Below are 23,860 nucleotides of genomic sequence, written 5' to 3' on the forward strand. Positions count from 1 at the left end.
ATTTATTGGAAGATAGCTACACTTGTTTACATATTGTCTATGACTGCTTTTAAGCTAAAATGGCAGAACTGAGTAGTTGTAACAGAGAACACACTGACTGCAAACTTAAAAATATTTATTACCTGGCCCTTCAGGAAAATGTTGCCAGCCCCTGGGTAGATCTATGTTGTCCATTAGAGTAGCCATGAGCATATGTGTGTATTTAAATTTAACATAATTAAAACTAAATAAAAATTCAAATTTAATTCCTCAGTGGCACTATCCACATTTCCAGTGGCCTGTTGTGGCTAGGGACTACCATGTTGGAAATGACAAACACAGGATATTTCCATCATTGCTGGAAGTTCTATTGGACAGCATTGGTCTAGATTCTGCAACTGGAGGCCCAGGGTCTCTTTAACAAATGATAAGGAAATAGAGGGTGGCAATCCAGATGGGAGAATGAATGAATCTAGTTTGAATGGTAGATAGTGAGGGTTCTTTTGTGGCTAAATATGGACTATGTTTGGGGTTTGATGAAAATACTTTTTGGCTTGGAATTCTGTGATACTGATCTTAGAAGAGAAAAGGACTTAACAAGTACATAAGCATTATGATAGCGATGACCAACTGACAGGAAGGGTATTTGTAGGTTTAAAGAGAAGGAAGAGACTATAAAGGCAGTGTTCTGTGCTACTGGAAGTTCAGAGCTACCAGATTCAGTCATGAATTTTGCACTCACACTCAAGTTAATTACAAGCTTTGTTTTCTTGGCCAAAGTAGTTCATTTTTCTAAGCCCTCAATTCTCTGTTTATATAATAGAAGTAATAACTCTTATAATCATTGTGAGGATTATAAATAATATATAAAAAGTATTTGGCATAAGTGTTTAGTATTTGAGAGATAATACGAAAGAATCTCTGTACAAAAATGGGGATATTAGGCAGTGAAGTGTTTTGAAGACCACACTATGGACCCAGTGGGAAAGCCTCAAACCAAAAAAGTGAAAATCATTCGAGTACCATCGTCTCTTTCTCTCATATAATTATTCAGCAAATACCTCCTAATCTTGCTCCTAAATATATCTTGAAACTCTTCTTCCTATTTTCAATAAAATATCTAATACATCTCTTGAACTATCAGGACAGCCTCTTTCTTTCCTAGTTTCCCCACTTGAGGTTTGCAATCTTAAATCCAACCCTTATATCTCTCTTACAATAAAAGCCAAACTGCTGAACATGGTCTACAAAGCTCTAAATGACCTGGTTGCTGCCTGCCTCTTCAAACAAATCTCAAGCTATGCTCCCTTTTGGTTGCTAGGCTCCATCCATGCTGGCCCTATTTTGCAGTTCTTCAAATGCTCCCAGTTTTTAGTCCCTCTTAGGGTCTTTCCAGGAATTTTCCTTATGTCTCGTAGTTTTTTTCACTCTTGGCCTTGATAACTATTGCCCATTTCCCAAATCTCTAAAGGTCATACTTTTTGAGGCCTTCCCTGACTCCATGACCAAATTATACCCTCCCTGTAATTACACTTTTAGCACTCTGTTCTCTTCCTTAAGATTTTCAGAATTTGTAATTACATATTTATTCAGGTTCACTTAATATCTTTTCCCCTGAATCTTTTCCCCTTGTGTTTACTTCGTTTTAAAAGTAAAATGTCTATTGACTTCAACAATGTGTATCCAATTCTAAGTGCAGTATCTGATACATACTGGAAGATCAACAAATATTTATTAACTGACTCAATTAGCAAGTATTTGAAAATATACTCCTTAATAAAAGATGTCTTAAAAAATTCCTCTAGAAAAAAAAGGACACACTCTTTTCAAACACCACACAGTGAATATATACATTTATTACTGTTCCTTCAAGAAGTCCCACTGAAGTGATAGTGATGAGATTAAACAAAGGAAGAAACTCCATGAGGACAAAGAATAGGAGAGGGAAGAGCAACAACCAAATTTTGGAAGCTAGAGTAGAGGTAATGAGAATAAATAATGTGTCAACCATAAACACACTGAAACCTAGGTTGCAGATTGGTCTTACTGTACAATCTAGTTATTTCCAAGAACTGCAATCAACAGGTATCTTTGAAAGTTGGGTGCATGAGGGGCTGCAAAAAGGAAGATTAACTAAAAATCTGTAAGAAACAGACAGACCTCAGATTCTCAAATCTACCCCATACAGCAGGCTGATCCCCCAGCCTGATATCCTCAGTAAACTTTCAGAATCTGGCAGTCAAGCTCATTTTATTGATTCCCAGAAAGAAAGCAGAGGATTCCATTCTGGAGAAAACCAGCCCAATAGAGAAGACTTGATAAGTGGAATCAGTCAATGAACTGTTCTAAGCAGATCACTCTACAGTGACTACCACCAATAAATTTACACATCCTCAGATATAAATGAGCTCAGATCAACTTTTTACTACCACAGTCTTATATGAGCAGACAGCCTTGAGTCATTAACAATTTCAGGAAAATCTTAAACATACATGAGAGATTAAAATGAACAAGAAAAAAACTCAGGAAAGAGACAGTGGAGAAAAATTTAAAAATTCAGAAAAAGAATGCTTCTAAAAACATATAACAATCTCATAAGAGAATAATGTCAGAAAAAATATTCAAACAATGAGAATTAGAACTTAATAAAATCTCACAGAAAGTACAAAAAATATGAAAAATAGAAAAAGATTCTAGAGCTAAGACAAGAAATTCAAGATCTGAATTATGAGTGTTCAATCATTCAAAAAATTTAATGAGCCCATACTATGTGTCAGACATGGTGCCAGGCACTGGAAATAAAAAGTGAACATTCAAAATTTGAAACAGAGAAGATAATGGGGAATAAATAAGCAAGAAAATAATACAAGAAAATCTCAGAGATTTTGTTTCTATAATGAAATGTCTCAGTCACTGCCCAAATGAAAGAATAAAATCAACATCATGATACCTCAACTTGAAATATATTAAATATTATTTAATATAAATATATAATAAATATAAATATTAAATTAATATTATATTAAACATTATAAAGAATAAATTCTAAAAGTTTCCAAAGATATTAAACAAATCACATAAAAGAATTAAGAACCTGAATGTGTTTTAGATTTCTCAATGATACTAGATGCTAAATTTTAAAAAATCCATGGAGCAATGCCATCAAAATTTTGAAGTTAAGTTTTTCAACCTAAAATTACATCTCCAGTGAAATATCTATGAAAAATGAGGGTTAAACGAAAACATTTTCAGACATATAAGGGTTCATAAAATACACCATGTACTTTTCTTGAATACTTTCCTTGGTTGCTTTTGGGATATGTGCCTTAGAATAATGAAGGAATAAACCAAGAATGAGGATGGCAAGAGATCCAAGAGTCAAAGTATATCAATGTATCCAAGGCATCCAAATATAGAAGCGAATCAAAAGAAAATCAAAGGAGCATGGTGAAGGGAATCAATGGGATGATAATGAGAAATTCTAAAATGATAGCTATGTAATAGTCTCAACTGGGACAGAAGAACAGGTTAGAGGAGAAATGTTTCTTAAAAAATACACCAGTTAGCTGATGTGTCTGAAAAGAGATTAATGAGATACTGAGAAAACTAAGCAATTCTCAAATAAGACAAGGATTAATTGCATGGAAAAGAACAAGTCATATAGGAAGTGAAATGTGACCACAGAGCTCAGCAATGAAAGATGTTTTACATAGTCATTAAGTGAACTGAATAATAATTTAATTTAAAAATCATGCTACTTGGAGGAGGAAGGTGTATGCTAAATCTTCAAATTCCACAGTGAAAAGTCAATTATCACTAAAATAGGAACTCATGAAAAAAATTCTCAGAGAAAGGATAAAAATGATGACAAAAAAGTATTAAGAATCATGGGGAGGGAGAATTATATTTTAAAAAAATGAGTTCTGGATGATGCAATGATGCAGATCTAACAATGAAACAAATTTCCAGGGTTGAACAAAATGCTTAGTAATCAGAGCTCCTTTCTGTGTTGAGCAGAATTTATGAAGAGTTTTAACTGGATATATCTTGGTAGAATTTCTGACGTTCAAAGAAAAAGAGAACTCCATAGAAGTAAAAACCTGATGAACCAGGTTGTATCTTATTCATGCATTTGTGTTTGATGTTGCCCTCAACAGTTCTTTAAAAGTTTTGATTTAGTTATTAGCCTTGAGATATCAGATTTAATATGAAAATCTGATTCCTGACTTCCTGAAAAATATTATCTGGAAGCACGGCCAGCATTCTCAGATGACAGCTGTCTTCTAGACTTAACAAGTGCTTACTCCTTTAAGATGGTATAAATTCTCTCTCATTAGCCAGTCTCCCCAATATGGGCCTGATCCCACAGGGACCCTCAGGGGAGTCTCAGTTTACAGTATTGCTTTTCTTAATTTCACCTTCATTCCTGAAACATTTTTGCTGGATTTGGAATTCTGGGTTAACAGTTCTTTAGCACAATAAAATACTGTTCCACTTTCTTCTGGCCTCCATGGTTTACTAAGAGAAAGAGAAATCCAGTCATTCAAATTATGGTTTCCTTATAAGTAATGAGTTATTTTTTCTATGGTTCACTCATTACTTTTTTGGTCATCCATTTTCAGCAATTTGATTATGATGTGTCTGGTATGGATTTCTTTGTGTTTCTCTTGTTTGGGGTGGTTTGAGCTTCTTGAATTGGTATGTTTTATCTTTTTTTTTTTAATTTTATTTATTATTTATTTGAGAGAGAGAGAGAGAGAGAGAATGAGAGATAGAGAGCACGAGAGGGAAGAGGGTCAGAGGGAGAAGCAGACTCCCCACTGAGCGGGGAGCCCGATGCGGGACTCGATCCCGGGACTCCAGGATCATGACCTGAGCCGAAGGCAGTCGCTTAACCAACTGAGCCACCCAGGCGCCCGGTATGTTTTATCTTTTACCAAATTTAGTAAGCCATTATTTCTTCAAATACTTTTTTCAGTCCTGAACTTTGTCCTTCTGGGACTTCAGTGACAAATGTTAAACCTCTGTTGTTGTTTCCCATGTGCCTGAGGCTACATTCTTTTTAAGTTTTCAATCTTTATTATTTATGTGAACTAATTTCTTTTGACTTACCTTCAAGTTCACTAACTTCTCCATTATTTCCATTCTATCGAGCTTATCCAGTAAATTTAAAAAATTTTGGCCACTGTATTTTTCAGTTCTAAAATTCCCATGTTTCTTTTTATATCTATATTTTAATTGGATTTTTTGCTATGGAGTTTATGGGTTCTGCATACATTTTTTTTTAAAGATTTTATTTATTTATGTGACACAGAGACACAGCGAGAGAGGGAACACAAGCAGGGGGAGTGGGAGAGGGAGAAGCAGGCTTCCCACTGAGCAGGGAGTCCGATGCGGGGCTCGATCCCAGGACCCTGAGATCATGACCTGAGCCGAAGGCAGACGCTTAACGACTGGGCCTGTATATATATTTTAGATATTACCCCCTTATCAAGATATATGATCTGCAAACATTCTGTCCCATTCTGTAGGTTGCCTTTTCATTTTGTTGACAGTTTCCTTTGCCGTGCAGATTTTGGGTTTGATGTGGTCCCACTTGTTTATTTTTGCTTTTGTCTTTGCTTTTGATGTCAAATTAAAAAAAAATCATCACCAAGACTGATATCAAGGATCTAGGAGCTTACTGCCTACATTTTCTTCCAGGAGTTTTGTGGTTTCAAGTCTTATGTTCAGGTCCTTAATCTATTTTGAGCTGATTTTTGTGTATGGTGTGAGATAGAGGTATAGTTTCATTCTTTTGCATGTGGCTCTCCAGTTTCCTCAACACCATTTATTGGAGACTGTCCTTTCCCTACTGTATATTCTTGGCTCCTTTGTCATAAATTAATTAACCATATGTGTGTTCATTTATTTCTGGACTATTTGGTTCCATCGACTAATGTGTCTGTTTTTATGCCAATACCATACTGTTTTGGTTTTGATAGCTTTTAATAAATAGTCTGACATCAGGAAGTGTGATGCCTACAGCTTTGTTCTTTCTCAAGATTGTTTTGGCTATTTGGTTATTTTGTGGTTCTATACAACTTTATGATTGTTCTATTTCTCTGAAAATTGCCACTGGAATTCTGATAGGGATTTCATTGAATCTGTAACTTGCTTTGGGTAGTATGGACATTTTAACAACATTAATTCTTTGAATCCATGAACACAAATATCTATTTATTTGTGTCTTTTCAATTTCTTTCATCAGTGTCTTACAGTTTTCAGTGTTCTTTCACCTCTTTGATTAAATTTATTACTAGATATTTTATTCTTTTTGATGTAATTCTAAGTGGGATTATCTTAATTTCTCTGAGTATTATTAGCACACAGAAATGCAACTGGTTTTTGTATATTGATTTTGTATCCTGGGCCTTCATTGAATTCATTTATTAATTTTAACAGTTTCTTGGTGGAGTGTTTAGAGTTTTCTACATAAATATTATGTCATCTGCAAATAGAGAAAGTTTTACTTCTTCCTTTCTAAATTAGATGACTTTTCTTTTTCTTGCCTAATTATTCTGGCTAAGACTTCTGGTACTATGTTAATAAAAGTGGTGAGAGTAGGCACCCTTATCTTATTCCTGATCTTAGAAGAAAAGCTTTCAGTTGAGTATGTTAGCTGTGGACTTGTCATATATGGCCTTTATTATGTTGAGGTACATTCCTTCTACACCCACTTTGTTGAGAGTTTTATTCATGGATGCATGTTGAAAAAAAAACATATTTTTTTAACAGAGAGAGTGGGGGAGTGGTAAAGGGAGAGGGAGAGAGAGAATCTTAAGCAGGGAGCCAGATGTAGGGCTAATGTCCCTGCTCTGAGATCATGACTTGAGCTGAAATAAAGAGTCAGACGCTTAACCGACTGAGCCACTCAGGTACCCCCCAAAAACCATTTTTTTAAAAGATTTTATTTACTTGAGAGAGCGCACGTGCGAGAGAGCATGAACAGGGAGGAGGGGCAGAGGGAGAGGGAGAAGCAGGCTCCCCACTGAGCAGGGAGCCTGATGCGGGACTTGATCCCAGGACCCCAAGATCATGACCTGAGCCAAAGGCAGACACTTAACTGACTGAGCCACCCAGGTGCCCCCCAAAAAACATTTTTAATGAAACTTTACTTAATGTAAATTTTTAAATTTATATGGAAAACAAAGTATAACCAAACACTTCTGAAGGAAAGGGTGGAGGGTTCTGTCTTGTCAGAGATCAGGACATTTTATAAAAGTAAGACTAATTAGGACAGGGATAGATAAAAAGGCCAATGCAATAAGTGAGACATATATATATATACATAGAATTTTAATATATGCTGAAGGAACATGTGGATTGGTGGATCAGTGGAAAATGGATGGACTTTTCATTCAATGGGGAAAAGATAATTTGTTTTCATATGGCAAAAAATTACAACTGATCTCTACCTCAAACCATTCATAAAAATAAATTTTGGTTATGTTAATATAGCTTTAATAAGAAAGCCAAAACATAAAAATTCTTGAAAGAAAAAATAGAGGAAAATTGGGCTAGGAAAAGGTTTAAGATTCAAAGATATGGGGGCACTTGGCTGGTTCAGTGAGTAGAACATGCAACTTGATCTCAGGGATGTGAATTTGAGCTCCACGTTGCGTGTAGAGATTACTCAAATAAAATCTTCAAAAAGAAAAAAAAAAGACCCAAAGATATGAAGCATATAGCAAAAAAAAGTAGACTGTTTTATAAACTATATATAACTTAACCTTTATATGTATAATTTAACCACACTAACATATAGACTTACTATTCATCAGAAGACATCATCAAGTAAATAAAGAACCTATAACAGGAAAAGATGTCTACAAAATATGTTATTGACCAAAAATTAGTATCCTCAAAATATATAAGAAATTCCTACAATCTTAGGAAAAAGACAAATAGCCTGATATAAAAATAATCAAAATGGCATTACACATTACACAAAATGGCATAATGGCCAAATAAGGAAAGGCAATCATCTTTAATAGTAACCAGGAAAATTTAATTTAAAACAATAAAGTAAGATTTTATACTCATCAGATAATTAAAAAATGAAAAAAAATCTTTCAGTATCAATTATAGGGAAAGAGAGTGATACAAACACTTGGAAAATGGTTTGGTATTACCTAGTAAAGCTGAGTAAGTATGTATGCCAAGACCCAGCAATTACATTCCTAGGTATATTTCCTAGCAAATCTGCATATGCAAGTCCAGAGATTTACATGTTATTATCTTATAATTTTATGTTCATTATGTGTTATATATCCTATTGTGTATACAGTTTTTTTTAAAAAAGGTTTATTTATTTGAGAGAGTGTGTGTGGGGAAGGGCAGAGAGGGAGAGAGAAACTTTGGCAGACTCCTCGCTGAGCCTGGAGCCAGATGAGGGGCTTGATCCAGGACCCTGAGATCATGACCCGAGCAGAAACCAAGAGTTGGACGCCTAACCGACCGTGCCATCCAAGGGCCCCTTTTGTATACGGTATTATTTATTTACTTATTTATTTATTTTAAAGATTTTATTTATTTGTCAGAGAGAGAGTGCGTGCACACAAGCAGGGGGAGAGGCAGGCATAGGGATATGCAGGCTCCCCGCTGAGCAAGGAGCCGGAGGTGGAACTTGATCCCTGGACCCCAGGATCATGACCTGAGCCGAAGGCAGATGCTTAACCAACTGAGCCACACAGGCATCCCTACGGTATTTTTTTTTAAATAAATAACTATACTTTTTTTTTAAATAAAAAACTTAATGGATAGGCTGAAGAGCCAAATGGTCATAGCTGAAGAATGTATTAGTGAACTAATACAAAATAAGCCAAGGAATTCCATGTAAAGGCAGTATAAATTGAAAAAAAGGATAAAAAGTAATAGACACTAAGGATGATCCATATGTTCTAATGTCTAATTATAACCTCAAATAACAGAGAACATGTTCTGTTCATGGTCTTATGGTAAGCAAAGGCTTCTTAAAGAGGACAAAAAAGTACAGATAATGTGATTCTGTTTATGTAAGATTCTAAAACAAGCTGAGGAAGAATTTCTCACTTAAGATCCAATGAGTGTGAAGCACAAAAGATTGATAAATTTGACTAAAATTAAGAACTTCTGTTCACAAAATGAAACCATAAAGAGAGCTAAAAGACATTTCAGAATGAGAGAAGTTATTTACAATTTTAGAACACTGAATGTACTTATAAGCAAAATATATAGAGAATCCTTACATATCATTAAGAAAAATAGAGACAATCCAACAGAAAGACATTTTAAAAAGACCTGAATAGGCAATTCACTAAGAAGAATTTCAAGAGACCAATAATGATACGAAATGTGTCAAATGCATCAGTAAAAAGGGAAATGCAAACTAACATCACACTGAACTATACTATCTACTCAGCAATTGGAAAAAAAATCCAAGCGTGACAATACCATATGTTAAGAAACGTGCAATAATGAGAGCTCTCATATATGCTGGTGGGACTGTAAACTAGTATAGGCATTAAAGAAAAGTTGAAAATTCGGCAGCTGAAGACATTATGTCTTATGATCTATTCACTTCTCTCCTAGTTCTAAAACACAGAAAATGTTCATAGTAGCTAATTGTTATGGTCAAAAACTATAAACAGTCCAAATGTCAATGAACAATAGAACTGTTAAACTGTGGTATATTCATATAATGAAATGAATCAAGTCTGACTACAAGCAGCACTATGTATGAATCTTAAAAGCAAAATGCTCAATGGCACTCTTAGATAGTAAAACTATGAAAGGACACAAAGAGATCTGTGTTGGTAGTGCTGTAGTTCTTGACCTGGGTAATGGTTCCATGAAAGTTCATTTCATAACTGTTGGAATGTCCGTCTGCAGTTTGTTACATTATTTGTGATAATCTCCAATAAGAAAAATGACAATATAGAAAAAACTCCATCTGCAGTTTGTTACGTTATTTGTGATAATCTCCAGTAAGAAAAATGACAATATAGAATATGTTCTGCTAGGCATATCTATCTCTGTAGGCATAAGTGGACAGATGGATAAAAGAAATAGAAAAAGAGGCCCTGAAATGCAAACTAACATAAATCAGAACCTATTTTGAGCAGGCAGATAAAACAATGATGAATGAGCTAAATGACGACATGGTGCTAAAATGTGTGTGTGTGTGCAGGACAGAGGTTAATTGATTTAGACTCTCAATTTATACCTTATTGCAAAAGAAACTTAAAATGGATTTAAATGGTATAAAACAAATTACAGAAAAATTTAAAAACAACAGAATAAAGTATTATAAAATTTGTAGAGGACCATTAATTTTCTAAAATCAGAAATCACAATAATCACTAAGGAGCTACAAACACATTGAAAATACATAAGACGCCAACGCAAATTAAAATTAAAAAGTAAAAGCACCTTCTGGAAATGGGTAAATGGATGTTTTTATTTGATAAAGTCCATAAAAACTGACTGAAAAAGTAAGGATAGTAATAGATAAAAAGGGTAAACTTAGTAGTGACCAAGTTAAAGACAACAGCACCATTAAGATGAAAATGTCCACTCTCACCAGTATTCAATATAATGACATGAAAACCATCCAGTGTACCAAGAAATTGTAAAATTTATTAGGGATGATAATGGCATTAAAGTTATGTAAGGGGAAAAAATGTCCATATATTTTAGAACTATATACTGAGATTATGCAAAGGTGAAATGACATGAAGTCTTGGATTTACTTGAAATAGTTAAACAACCATGGTAAAGCACTGGCCTCCTGGCTGCTCCTTGAACACAGCCAATACACACCTGCTTCGGGGCCCTTGAATGTCTGGCTTCCTCCCTCTGGAATGTTCTTCCTTCCAGTAACCACATATAATGATTTACTGCTATACTTCTTCAAGTTTCTGCCAAAATGTCACCTAATTGGAAAAGTTTCTCTTACCCCATCCTATAAAATAGCATCCTCTATCCCCTTTCTCTACTTTTTCTTTTTAGCACTTACTATTACATGACATATATTCATTTATTTTTGTATCTCTCTCAGCATCGGAGGGTAAGCTCTGGGAATAGAGATTTTGCATGTTCTATTCACTGCTGTAACATCAGTGTTGAGAATAGTGCCGGGCATACGACAGATATTCAATAAACATATACTGAATGAATGAATGAATGTGCTGTCCTGTTTAAACTCCTGCATACCAATTCTGTTGATCACTGCCAGCTATAAGTTCTCAATGGAGGCACAGAGCCTTTATTTCCAACATTCTATCTAAAGTTAATGACAGGCACACTCAAATCTCCCTCTATGACATCTATACAGATCAATTTCTCTTCTATATCCTAATCCCTCATTTTTTCTGAGCTCCCTACTTTAACCTCTCTTATGATGGTTCTACTTTATAGAAGTTATATATAGATGTGTTGTAGTGCCCCTTTTAAGCTATACATTCTGAAATTGCTTATTCCTTTTTTTAATCTCTGCAGTATCTAGCAGAGTGCCTCACACATTCGAAAATCAGTAAATGTTTGTTATAAGTATGAATGAAGCAATGACTATATGAGCTACTTTATCTAAAACACCCTAAAGAAAATAAATGTTTGGCAATACAGAATAAAAATATATTTCAGAAGAGAGTGGTGCTTTTTTTAAGATTAAATACAAAAGAGGATGAGAAGTGATGAGGAATCAGATCCAAAATATGGACAGAAAGGAATATCATTAGGGTAGAGGAGGTCACTGGCAGGTTAGAACTGGGCAAGAATAAGAGGAATTAGAAAGAAGTATAAGAGGAGAAAAGCAGGTAGAGTGTATTAAGTAAGGGGAAAAGGTAAGGTCATTTGAAAGCACATGCTGAAAAGGCTTACTTGTGTACAAGGGGCCTAAAGCTTTTACGGGGAGATTCCCAGATAGCACCTCAAAGGTGCAGGCTTTCCACTGACCAACTGGGTCATTACCTGCCACACCTCACTTACCTGGCCACTGGTCTCTTGTTAGTTCTCTGTCAACCAACCAGGGCTCTTTCCCCTGCTCCAAGAAGGAGATCACATCTGGTTTAGAAACAGAATGTCCTGCTTACAAAAGAAGTAACGAGATAAGTTTATGATGAGAATATCCCAGGATTCAAATTTAGTCCCTTCATTAAGAAAGAGTCAAAGAAAGGTATATCAGATTTATGAAACATAACAGAGGACTTGAAACTTCCCCCATAACTCAACACAGCTTCTTTTTTCTAATGCTACAATATTAAAAACATTCCTCTAAGCACAGAATGTAGAAATACCTACTTGAAAGGTGGGTATTTCACATGGGACAAAGTAGACCTTCTAAGGGCAGAATCTGAATTATTATGGACAGATGTCCTTACCCATTGAAACCAGGTGGCTGTAATTCTCCAACATCACATCTCTGTATAAATCTCTCTGATCATCATTCAGGCATTCCCACTCCTCCTGAGAGAAGTCTATGGACACATCATTGAACACCACTGACTCCTGGAACAACAACCATGTATATGACTTGATTAATAAAAAGAAGTGTTTTTTTTTTTCTTTTCTTTTTTTTTTGTGAAGGAAAGAGAGAAGAAAAGAATGAAGGTAGAAGTGAAAAACAGCAAGCATATAGAATAGGGCTGGATGCTTGGGATGCAAGTGGAGGACTGTAAACATATAAGCTGGACTGAATCTTGTGTTTCCATGTTCATTCTGTCTCCCCCAGATAAAACTGGGAAAGTACAAAATCCTGCTATGAGGACTATCCAATTAAATGAAATAATTATACAAATGGCTAGCATAATACTTGCCATACAATAAGTCATCAACACATGTGAGCCTCTTTCTCTCTCTTCTTTTCCCAAATAGCTAAGAGTAAAATTTCAGAATAAGGGATAAAGAGAAGACATTATAAGTACCCAGAGAGCAGATCATATAAAAGACATCAAGAGTCAGAGAGGCAATGAGGTTCTCAAGAACACTACTAAAAACAAGAAATGATAAGAACAATTCTTCAATATGCTAATGGAGAAAAGAAATTCTGACCTAGATTCCATAACTCAACTATCATTCTGTTGTGAGGGTTGAAAAAAGACATTTCTAGGGGCACCCGGGTGGCTCGGTCATTAAGCGTCTGCCTTCAGCTCAGGTCATGATCCTGGGGTCCTGGGATTGAGCCCTGCATCGGGCTCCCTGCTTAGTGGGAAGCCTGCTTCTCCCTCTCCCACTCCCCCTGCTTGTGTTCCCTCTCTTGCTGTCTCTCTTTCTGTCAAATGAATAAATAAAATCTTAAAAAAAAAGAAAAAAGACATTTCTAGATATAAAAGGACTCCAGCACAATTTCTTAGAAACTACCAGAAGATGTGTTCCACCCAAAGGGAGGGAGTAAACCAAAAAAGAGGAAGATGCAGTATTCAAGAAATAGGTGAATTAACCACAGGAGAACAGTGAAAGGAAATCTCAGGTAAACAAAAAAGGGGAAATCTTGGGAAAGCTACGCAGCAGGCCCAGAGAGTAACCAGACCAGGTGGGAGCAGGAAAAAGGGAAAATGGGGATGGCAGTCTCCACATTCAGAACAAACTGATGTGTCTGACCAGAGGGAAAACATGGACAACTAAGCAAATAGGGAAAAAAAGCAATTAACCCCAGGAAAAATGAAAGGTTGTAATAGAACAGAGGTATGAGCTGGCTCAGCAGTGAGCAACATTTGCAGTCATACTATTCTGTATACTACTGATTTGACAAAAAGTATAATTAATAACAGAATCAGAGGAAATGGTGCAATACAAGAGTACAACGTCCCTTCTACTCTGTAGTAAGTCAAGAGAGTAAAACTGATTCATCAAAAGATAGCAATTAAACCATATTCAAGAGTTGAGTCACCTTTTAGGAGTGGGACTGGTGATGGGGTAAGATTTGAATAGCACTACTTCACTTGTAAAATGTGTAAAATGACTTTAAAAACTTTTATCTTGGAAAATTAAACTTGCATTAAATTCAAGACTGATCCTTTCTCATCTCACACTATTATATAAAAGAGTTAATTCCTTGTTACAACGAATTCTTTTCATAAGCGTATTTTTTCACTGAATAATATTCTATTATATGGATATAAAACAAGTTTTCTTTGGTTTTCAGACACTGAGGTTGAAGGTTATTTTTAAAGAGCTCCCCAGTATAGGCCCAGTCTTATAACTGCCCACTGCTCAACTGTAAATTCCGTTAGTTCCTGCGCTATAGGAGAGTGATGGAAGATGATCCAGATTCACACAACAGCATTACTAAAGTCTATTTATCATGGATGATCTGGTGAGGACAGCTTTCTACTAACCAGGAATCATATCCCCAAACCTGAAAGGCTCATACACCAGAAGATTTTCCCATGTATTAAGACTGAAATCAAGCAAAACCATTCCTTGTATTTTCTTCTTTGAAAACCTAGGTCTGTGATGATCAGGGCTTTTCCCTATGAGTGCCCCTAATTACTTATCTCCATCCCATCCAATCACTGTCCAAGCAAATTAGATTCATTAACAAATGGGGAACACATTTCTGTTCTATCAAGATTTCTGGCAGAAGTCTAAGACAGAAGATGCTGAAGGACTTACTAAACGAGTCTGTAAACACTGGTTAAAAGAATAGGGAACTGGGGAGGGCCTTGGGGTTGTTTATGAAGAAATGGGGATCAGGTTCCTGAATGGGGACCATATTAACTAGGGTAAAATTTTCTTTTCCAAACCTGGTCTTAGTCAGACCATTTTTACATTATGTAATTAACAATCTCTTTGTAGGAACAAATAAGGATTCTTGATGGAATCCATAAGTAATTTTCTGATGGATTTTAATCTGATTAAGGCATCTTCAGAGAAACTTGTTATTGAACCACTTGGCCCTCTGTTACCTGTAATTTATGAGTGTAAAAATCTTTAACCAGACTTTATTTCTTTTTTCCAACAATGGTTATGGAACCAGTTCTTTTTTCTATAAATAATTCCACCAAGACAGACATTCTTTTAATTGACTCACTGGAGACCTTTTTCTTTATAGCAAGCATAAGAGAACTTTGACATTTACACTGCTTTTAACTAAACTGTTTGAAAGTTTGTTGTTGTTGTTTTTTTTTTTAACACCAAAAATATCATGATGAGGAAAGCAAATGTTTACATGTACTAGGGGTAAAAATGATTCTATTTGAGCAAAAGGAAACTGCATCTCACCTGAGCCATGGCTTTGGTATTTGCAGAAAAAGACCAGTCCTTCTCTGGGCTCCTCTTGGAAAAGGGCAAAACTGGGGAAGACAAAAGAAGCTACATAAGATTCCACTTGCCTCATAGCTCCCAGAATGATCATTCCCCTCTGTTCACCCCATACAAACACTTGAGGGTATCAATGACAAAAATGGGCAAATCTTTCATTATGCCCGACTCCAGAGACCTCAGTCTTTGACTAGAGTAGGATAGATTTCTTTTTTTTTTAACTTTTTTTTTTTTAAAGATTTTATTTATTTATTTGACAGAGTGAGACACAGCGAGAGAGAGAGAACCCAGGCAGGGGGAGTGGGAGAGGGAGAAGCAGGCCCCCCACGGAGCAGGGAGCCCGATGCGGGGCTCAATCCCAGGATCCTGAGATCGTGACCTGAGCCGAAGGCAGACACTTAACGACTGAGCCACCCAGGCGCCCCGAGTAGGATAGATTTCAACAATCAGATATGGCTTGGAGAATATAGTATATATACACACAAAGATACAAATTTTTTTACACAAATGATGGCATATTATACACACTGTTATACATACTGCTATTTTTATTTAATGTATCTTGAACTGGATCCCAACTAGTACATATAGAGCTATGTAATTCCCTTAGCTACATTGATTTCATTAAATGGATACACTTTATTTAACCAACCTGTTGCCCATGACCATTTGGGCTATTTCCTGTCTTTCACTATAACAAACAATGCTGTAATAAATATCCTTATATGTATATCATTTTACTTTTATATGAATTCTGAATAATTCCTAAAAGTTGTTCATATACATTTTAGTTTGAGTGTACATTTGTCAAAACAGTTTTTAATGATCTTGGATTGTACAATCAGGTCCCAGGTCCTGACCAAGAAACAACTGGTTAGGGGCGCCTGGGTGGCTCAGTCGTTAAGCATCTGCCTTCGGCTCAGGTCATGATCCCAGGGTCCTGGGATCAAGCCCCGCGTCAGGCTCCCTGCTCCACAGGAAGCCTGCTTCTCCCTCTCCCACTCCCCCTGCTTGTGTTCCTGCTTTCGCTATGTCTCTCTGTCCAATAAATAAATAAAATCTTAAAAAAAAAAAACAAAAGAAACAACTGGTTGATGAACCAGATTCTCTAATCTTGCCCAGTTTGAGAAGACTTTTTGGGGTTAGTGAATTTTAGCTTAAGAAAAGTGAAATCCAGAAAAGGAAACAAAGCAATATTACCAAAACTTTAGGAAGATACTTAAATTAACAACAGGAATGAATTAAAAACTGTAGAAATGGACTAAATCCTTATCACTGATGCTTTAGAATGCTTTTAATTGTAAGTGTAGTAATAAAATTTGTAATAATTGTATATATTTTGTGTGCTTAAGATGTTTAAAATGTCCAAAAGAATGTTATACTAAAATACTAACAGAAGTCTAAATTGTTTAAGGGGAGTAAATGAATTTGAGATAAAGGTTGAAATGTTTAATGAAATATGGGGTTTTTTGTTAGATAATATTAGATATAGGAATATAATAAAGAGCATTATAAAAGTATAAAGGGCAGTGAGCATTCCTAGTACAAAGCTCCTTGGTCATTAAATAATTTATCAGTAATTGCATGTAGGGCACCTGGGTGGCTTAGTCGGTTAAGCCTGCCTTAGGCTCAGGTCATGATCCTAGAGTCCTGGGATCAAGTCACGCATCAGGCTCCCTGCTTGGCGGGGAATCTGCTTCTCCCTCCTGCAGCCCCTCCCCAGTGCTTGTGCTCTCTCTCAAATAAATAAAATCTTAAAAAAAAATAATTGCATGTAAAACTGGCCACCCAGGAAGTAGAACCTTGTTATCAATTATTTAATGGATACTTCTACCCCCAAGCACTCACCCCCAGGGATATATACATTTCAGGAAACGAAGTAATTTACAAATGTCTCTTCTTTAAATCTGAAAGCACTCCTTTAATATTTTTATTATTACTATTTATTAAGCTCTTAGTATTTTTTTCATTATAAACCAACATAATCTATTATGTGGCAGGCATTGTGCTAGATTCTAAAGAATCAGTAATAATCTAGGAAGACTTGGAAACAGGGCTTCTTCTCCCATACTTCTCACTTTTAAGTCTCCCTTTCTGGTCTCTCGTAATGGCCTTTCCTGGTTAAAGGGGCATCCTCAAGTGCGGCACCTTCCAGATAGAAAGGGCAAGAAACATTCTTACTTCAACAGCTCCATACTGTTTGTTACATTCCCAACCCTCTTCATGTTTGCTCCTAGAGTATATTCTCTGGCTGAATTCTTGCCATCTGGGGAATCTGCTCCTCCCTTTTAAAGCCAATGATTTCTGGGGCCAAGACTGTAGTATACTTGCAAAATAACCACACCTTGGGCAGGAGCACTGCCAAAAGATACCACTACAGACAAGAGAGTCCTTTGAAATCTAGTTAATAAAATTTTTGAGAATTTTGCACTCTTCTAAAGAATAAGCCATTCTTTTAATAAAAATATAATATCTGATTTATTTCCAACATTATCCTAAAAATTTCCTGTATGCTGAGAATTGTATTTGTTAGTTAACAAAGACCTGAAAAGCACTCATTTTTCTTTATAATGAGAAGGCTAGATGTAGGTATTGGCTGCCCTTGGCCTCCATGGTTGTTTTAGACACAATATCTATCACTCAACTAAAAATTGCTAGACGTGCTTGGAGAGAAAACCAGAAAATAGAAGCAGTACTATGGATGATTCAGATACTAGAACTGGCAAACAATTTAAAATAGCTATAATTAAAATGTTAAAAACTAAAAAATATAGGCAAATGGCTAAGATGAAGAAATTAAACAGAATTGAAATCTATAAAAAAGAATCAAATAGACAACCTAGATCAGTAAATTAAGAAATTAGGAAGTTGGGGCACCTGGCTGGCTCAAGCAGAAGAGCATGCGACTCTTGATCTTGGGGTCGTGAGTTTGAGCCCCATGTTGGGTGTAGAGATTACTAAAAAAATAAAATAAAATAGGGATGCCTGTGTGGCTCAGTCAGTTAAGTGTCTGCCTTCAGCTCAGGTCATGATTCCAGGGTCCTGGATTCGAGTCCCGCATCGGACTCCTTGCTCAGCAGGGAGCCTGCTTCTCCCTCTGCCTGCTGCTCCCCCTGCTTGTGCTCTCTCTTCCTCTCTCTCTAACAAATAAATAAAGAAAATCTTTAAAAAAATAATAAAATATAAACTTAAAAAAATTAAGAAGTCATTGTATGGTTTTAACATAAGACCAAACAAGCAATGGATAGGAATACTGAACTCAAAGACAAGTCAAAAACAAAAAAAAGCCCCACATGAAGTGCAGAGGAAAAATAGAACAGAAACGGGCGCCTGGGTGACTCAGTTGGTTAAGCGACTGCCTTCGGCTCAGGTCATGATCCTAGAGTCCTGGGATCGAGTCCCGCATTGGGCTCCCTGCTCAATGGGGGAGTCTGCTTCACCCTCTGACCGTCTCCCCTCTCATGCTCTTTCTCACTCTCTCTCTAAAATAAATAAAATTAAAAAAAAATAGAACAGAAAGAACAGAAGTGAGTGTAAGACAAAAGGGACACAGTCAAAAGATTTACCATATATGTAAGTGGAGCCTCTGAAGAAGAAAAGAGATGGGAGAATAATTAATATCTGAACTGATTAACTGATAAAAAGCCTCAACAAAATTTTCAAGAAGCTCAGCAAACCTGAATAAAAAATAAAAAGGAAAACACACAAAACAAAAAGCAAAGCCACAATCAGAGAAAAAAAGGCTTGACAGTACCCAGAAAAGACACATTAATGAATAAGAAAGGGGTAACACAAATAAACAAAAGCAGGAATGAAAAAGAGAACATCATTATAGACACCATAGACATTAAAAACATAGTAAGAGAATACTAATAACTTTATCCTATTAAATTTGAAAGCTTAGATGAAACAGATTTTTAAAAACATGCCAAAATGGACAAAACAAACAAAAAACCTGAAACATCTGAAGAGGTAAATTGATTCCATAGTTTAAAAATCTCCAGGGTGCCTGGGTGGCTCAGTCAGTTAGGCATTTGACTCTTGGTTTCAGCTCAGGTCATGATCTCAAGGTCCTGAGACCGAGCTCCAGTGTTGGGCTCTGTGCTCAGCATGGAGTCTACTTGGGATTCTTTCCCCCTCCTCACCCTCCCCCCTCTGCTCGTCCCTCTGCTTAAGCCTCTCTAAATAAATAAAATAAAAATCTTCCTATCAAGAAAATTTCAGGCCCAGAGAGCTTCATCAGTGAATTCTTCCAAATTTAAGGAAAACCTTTAGTCTTAAATGTAGTGAATAGAAAAACACAGGGAATTCTTTCTAACTCATTTTATGAGGCTAATATAAGCCTGATGCCAAAACAAAGATATTAAAAGAAAAGAAAATTATGGGCCAATATTTCTCATGAACATAAATGCAGAAATTCTATAAAGTATTAGCAGATCTAACCCAGTCGAATTCTTAAAAAGTTTAATACATTATGGAAAGTAGGGTTTACTTCAGGAACGAAAGGTTGGTTCAAGATATGAAAATTAAGATAATGTACCACATTGATGATAACAGTAAAAAACATATGATCCTCTTGATAGAGAAAATGCATTTGCCAAACTCAGACCTCATTAATGTAAAAATCTTAGCAAATGAGAAAGAACTTCCTCAACTTGATAAATAGCATATACAGTAGGTATTTTGTAGATGCTAGATACAAGGACAATATACAAAAAACAACTGTACTTCTAGCAACAGACAACTGGAAAATGAAAAAAAATTTAAAACCATGTACAGTTTCAACAATAAATGTCAAATATCCAGGTACAAATCTAACAAAAGATGTGCGCTGAAAACTACAACAAAGTGTTGAGAGAAATTAAAGATCTTAACAAATGTAGGCATACGCCACATTTATTAACTGGAAGATTCAATATTGATAGGATGGCAATTCTTCCCAAAGTAACATATAGACTCACACACAAAACCCCAGAAACGATTTTTCATTTTTTGTGAGAATTAACAAGTTGAGGGCGCCTGGGTGGCTCAGTCGGTTAAGCATCTGTCTTAGGCTCAGGTCATGATTGCAGAGTCCTGGGATCGAGTCCTGCATCAGGCTCCCTGCTCAGTGGGGAGTCTGCCTCTCCCCCTGCTCATGATCTCTCTCTTACTCTCTCTCTCAAATAAATAAATAAAATCTTAAAAAAAAGAATTAAAAGAATTAACAAGTTGATTCTGACATCCATTAAAAGGACTTTAAAAAGCCAAGACATTCTTGAAAAAGAAAAGAAAAAAGGTTGAAGGACTAATACTATAGATTTCAAGACAGTGGCACTGACAAAAAGATAATAAAACAGAATATGGTCCAGAAAGAGGGCCACATATATGTCACCTAACTTATGATAAAAGCCTCCTGTAATTCAGATGGGCAAGGATGGTGTTTTCCATAAATACCATACACAAAAATTAATTCAAGATGGACCATAGACTTAAATACGAATGCTAAATCTATAAAGCTTCCAAAAGAAAACAGGAGAATATCTTCAGGAACTTGGAAATAAAGATTTCTTTTCAAGATACAAAAAAAAGCACTAATCATAAAAGACAAAGGGCTAAAAACCTTCTAGGAAAATGGGAAAAGATATACATAAGCATAAGAATGTACTCAAAAATGATGCCATGTTAAAAGGACACAGGAGCTAATTTGAAGGCATTCCTAATGGCCCAATCTGGGACAATTTGAGCAAAATATATAACAATACTAATGGATTAAAACTCATAGAGTAAAATAAATACCCGAGTTAATAAATAATTGAATAAACACATGAGGAATAAAGGACAGCTCTTTACAGAATAAATTAATAAATATAGAAGGAATGATGTAAAGAGAAAATCACCAATAGGCAAACATCACAGTAACAATTGTTACAGACAAGAATGATCAATGCATGTTAAAGTTAATGGGTGAAAGTATGATGAGAACATCTTTTTTAAGTTTATTTAAGTAATCTCTATACCCCGAAGTGGGGCTCAAACTCATGATTCCAAGATCAAGAGTCCCAAGTTCTTCTGACTGTGCCAATCAGGCACACCCATGAGGACAGTATTTTTGCATAGTCTCAAAGCATCTCTCCACAAGATACTTATTAATTAAAAAGAGAAAAATCGTAGTTTTACAAAGGAGAAACCTGGCAGATACCCCCTCAACCAAGTGATCATAGTTAACATTACCAGTAATGAAATATATTGATAACATTCTATGACACATTGAGAGGAAGACAAACATAGTTTCTGTAATCTTTTAGCTAAAAATGCATAGTCTAAATTTAACCATGAGGGAAAAAGCAGACAAATCCAAATGGAATGATAGTCTACAAAATAACTGGCCAGTACTCTTCAGAAGTGTCAAGGTCAGGAAAGCTAAAAAAGACTAAAGAACTATGTCTGGGGGCCCCTGGGTGGCTCAGTTGGTTAAGCAACTGCTTTTGGCTCAGGTCATGATTTCAGGGTCCTGGGATCTAGCCCCGCACCAGGCTCCCTGTTTGGTGGGGAGCCTGCTTCTCCCTCTGCCTCTGCCCCTCCCCCCACTTGTGCACGCGTGTGCTCTCTCTCTCTCTGAAATAAATAAAATCTTAAAAAAAAAAAGAACTATGTCTCATGGGAAGAGATAAGACAATTAAATCAATGTGGAAACCTTCAATTGGATCCTGAAAAAGAACAGGGCACTGATAAGACAATTAGCAAAATTTAAATAAAGTCTGTAAATGAGTCAGTAGATTTCTTGATTTTCCTCATTGTACCAAGTGCACCTGAGTGAAGAATATATAGGAATTCTTTACATTATACTTACAATATAAAAATAAAAAGTGTTTTAAAATGAAAAAAAAATTTTTTAAAGGGCAGTGGGCAAAAAGACCTAAACAGACACTTTAAAAACCAGGATATCCAAATGGCCAATAAACCTATGAAAAGGTGCTGAACATCATTACCCATCAGGGAAATACAAATTAAAACTGCGATGAAATTCCACTATTTTAACTATCCCACCAGAATAGTTAAAATAAAAGACTGACAATATCAAACAGAGACGATGAGGAGCAACTGAAACTCATATATTGCTAGATGAGTTGGTACAACCACATGACAAATTGGTAGTATTTATTAAATATATGCCCACTGTATGATCTAGCAATTCTACCCCTAAGTATTTAGCTAACAGAAAAGTATTTACATGTTCACCAAAAACAGAATGTTCATAGCAGCAATACAGTTTGTAATAGCCAAAGAAATGTTAACTATCAAATGTCCATCAATAGTGTAAGCAATTAATAAATTGCAATATATCCCATATGTAAAGAGAACTTCGAACAATGACACTTAACAACATGGATGAGTCTCAGACATAATGTGTAAGAAAAGAGACCAGGCATAAAAGAGCACATGCTATACAATTCCATTTATAAAGAAGTTCAGGAATGGGTCATTAATGGTGATAAGACTTCTGAATAACGATTGTGGGAGAAATAACTGGGAAGGGGTATGAGGGAATCTTCTGGGGGCGCTGCCAAAGTTCTTAATGTTAATTTAGGAAATTGTGATACAGCTCTATTCTTAAGATTTGTGTACTTTATATATGCTATATCTCATAAAAATGTTTTTTTAAAAAACTATCAGAACCATGTTTTGGCAGGGACATGGAGCAATGAGATGTTTCAAACATTACCGTGCAAGCATAAATTTGTGCACCCACTTAGGTAATTATTTTGGTACTATTTAGTAAAGTGCAAGATATATGACCCAGAAATTCCATTGTCTGGTAGATAAATTCATGCACACGTATCCTTTGTAAAAGAATGCTGTGGCAGCACTGTTAATAAAGTCAGAAACTAGAAATGGCTCAAATGCCCATCATTGACTGAAGGGATGAACAACAGTGGTATACTTCAAAGGACAGAATACAATATAGCAAAGAAAACAAATGAACCACTACTATACCTAATATGACAATTCTCAAAAACACAGTTGTACAAATAAACAAAATAAAAAGAAAAAAGACAATATGATAGCATTTGTAGAAGTTTTAAAATGAGGGAAAACTACAGTGTAATACTTAGGTAGACAACCTAAGTGAAAAAACCTCATACATTTATCCACTCACCAAGCAGTCACACAACCACCACGGGGACATACAGCTAGAGGTAACCCACAACCAAAGCAACAGGGCCACACACCCAGGGCCTCAAATGGTCACATGGGCACAATCACACATTTACCAAGAGGACATTCAGTCACAACCACACTGTCAGAAGTACCTGACACCTGCAGATGGTCGCACAGTCACAATGACACTAACCACAGATAAAACCACATAGTATTCACAGGTACCCCCACCTGTACTCTGCAGCACACGGTCACAATGTCGCATAATCACACACCCTTACGGGGACAAACGCACATCCACGGAGTCACAAGCTCCCCACACTCTCACAAACAATGCCGCACGTGGTCCCAAACACACACACACCACCGGGTCCCATCCAATCATACCAGCACAGTCACGGGCTCCCAGACTGTGCTGCACACTGGTAATCACTGGAAGCACACACTCACCATAGGA

At 36.1% G+C, this 23,860-nt stretch overlaps 1 protein-coding gene across 3 annotated transcripts in view; it reads right to left on the reverse strand.

Annotated features, from left to right (window-relative positions):
* The window catches only part of ZFP14 (ZFP14 zinc finger protein), a 225,154-nt gene that overhangs the window by 200,993 nt on the left and 301 nt on the right, over positions 1-23,860 (reverse strand). Inside the window, exons 2-4 of one of the 3 annotated variants that reach the window (XM_073885297.1) lie at positions 15,223-15,293; positions 12,381-12,507; positions 11,989-12,063 (exon numbers count right to left, since the gene is read on the reverse strand). In XM_073885297.1, the coding sequence (XP_073741398.1) occupies positions 11,989-12,063; positions 12,381-12,507; positions 15,223-15,231 (211 nt within the window). In that variant the 5' untranslated portion in view covers positions 15,232-15,293. Of the gene's footprint in view, positions 1-11,988; positions 12,088-12,380; positions 12,508-15,222; positions 15,294-23,860 lie in introns of all 3 variants that reach the window. The other 2 variants (XM_073885295.1, XM_073885294.1) reach the window with 2 other exon arrangements.

Source organism: Callorhinus ursinus, unplaced genomic scaffold (genome assembly GCF_003265705.2).
Source record: "Callorhinus ursinus isolate GAN/ISIS: 27379988/994484 unplaced genomic scaffold, GSC_fseal_2.0 scaffold61, whole genome shotgun sequence".
NCBI classification, from domain to species: Eukaryota; Metazoa; Chordata; class Mammalia; order Carnivora; family Otariidae; genus Callorhinus; species Callorhinus ursinus.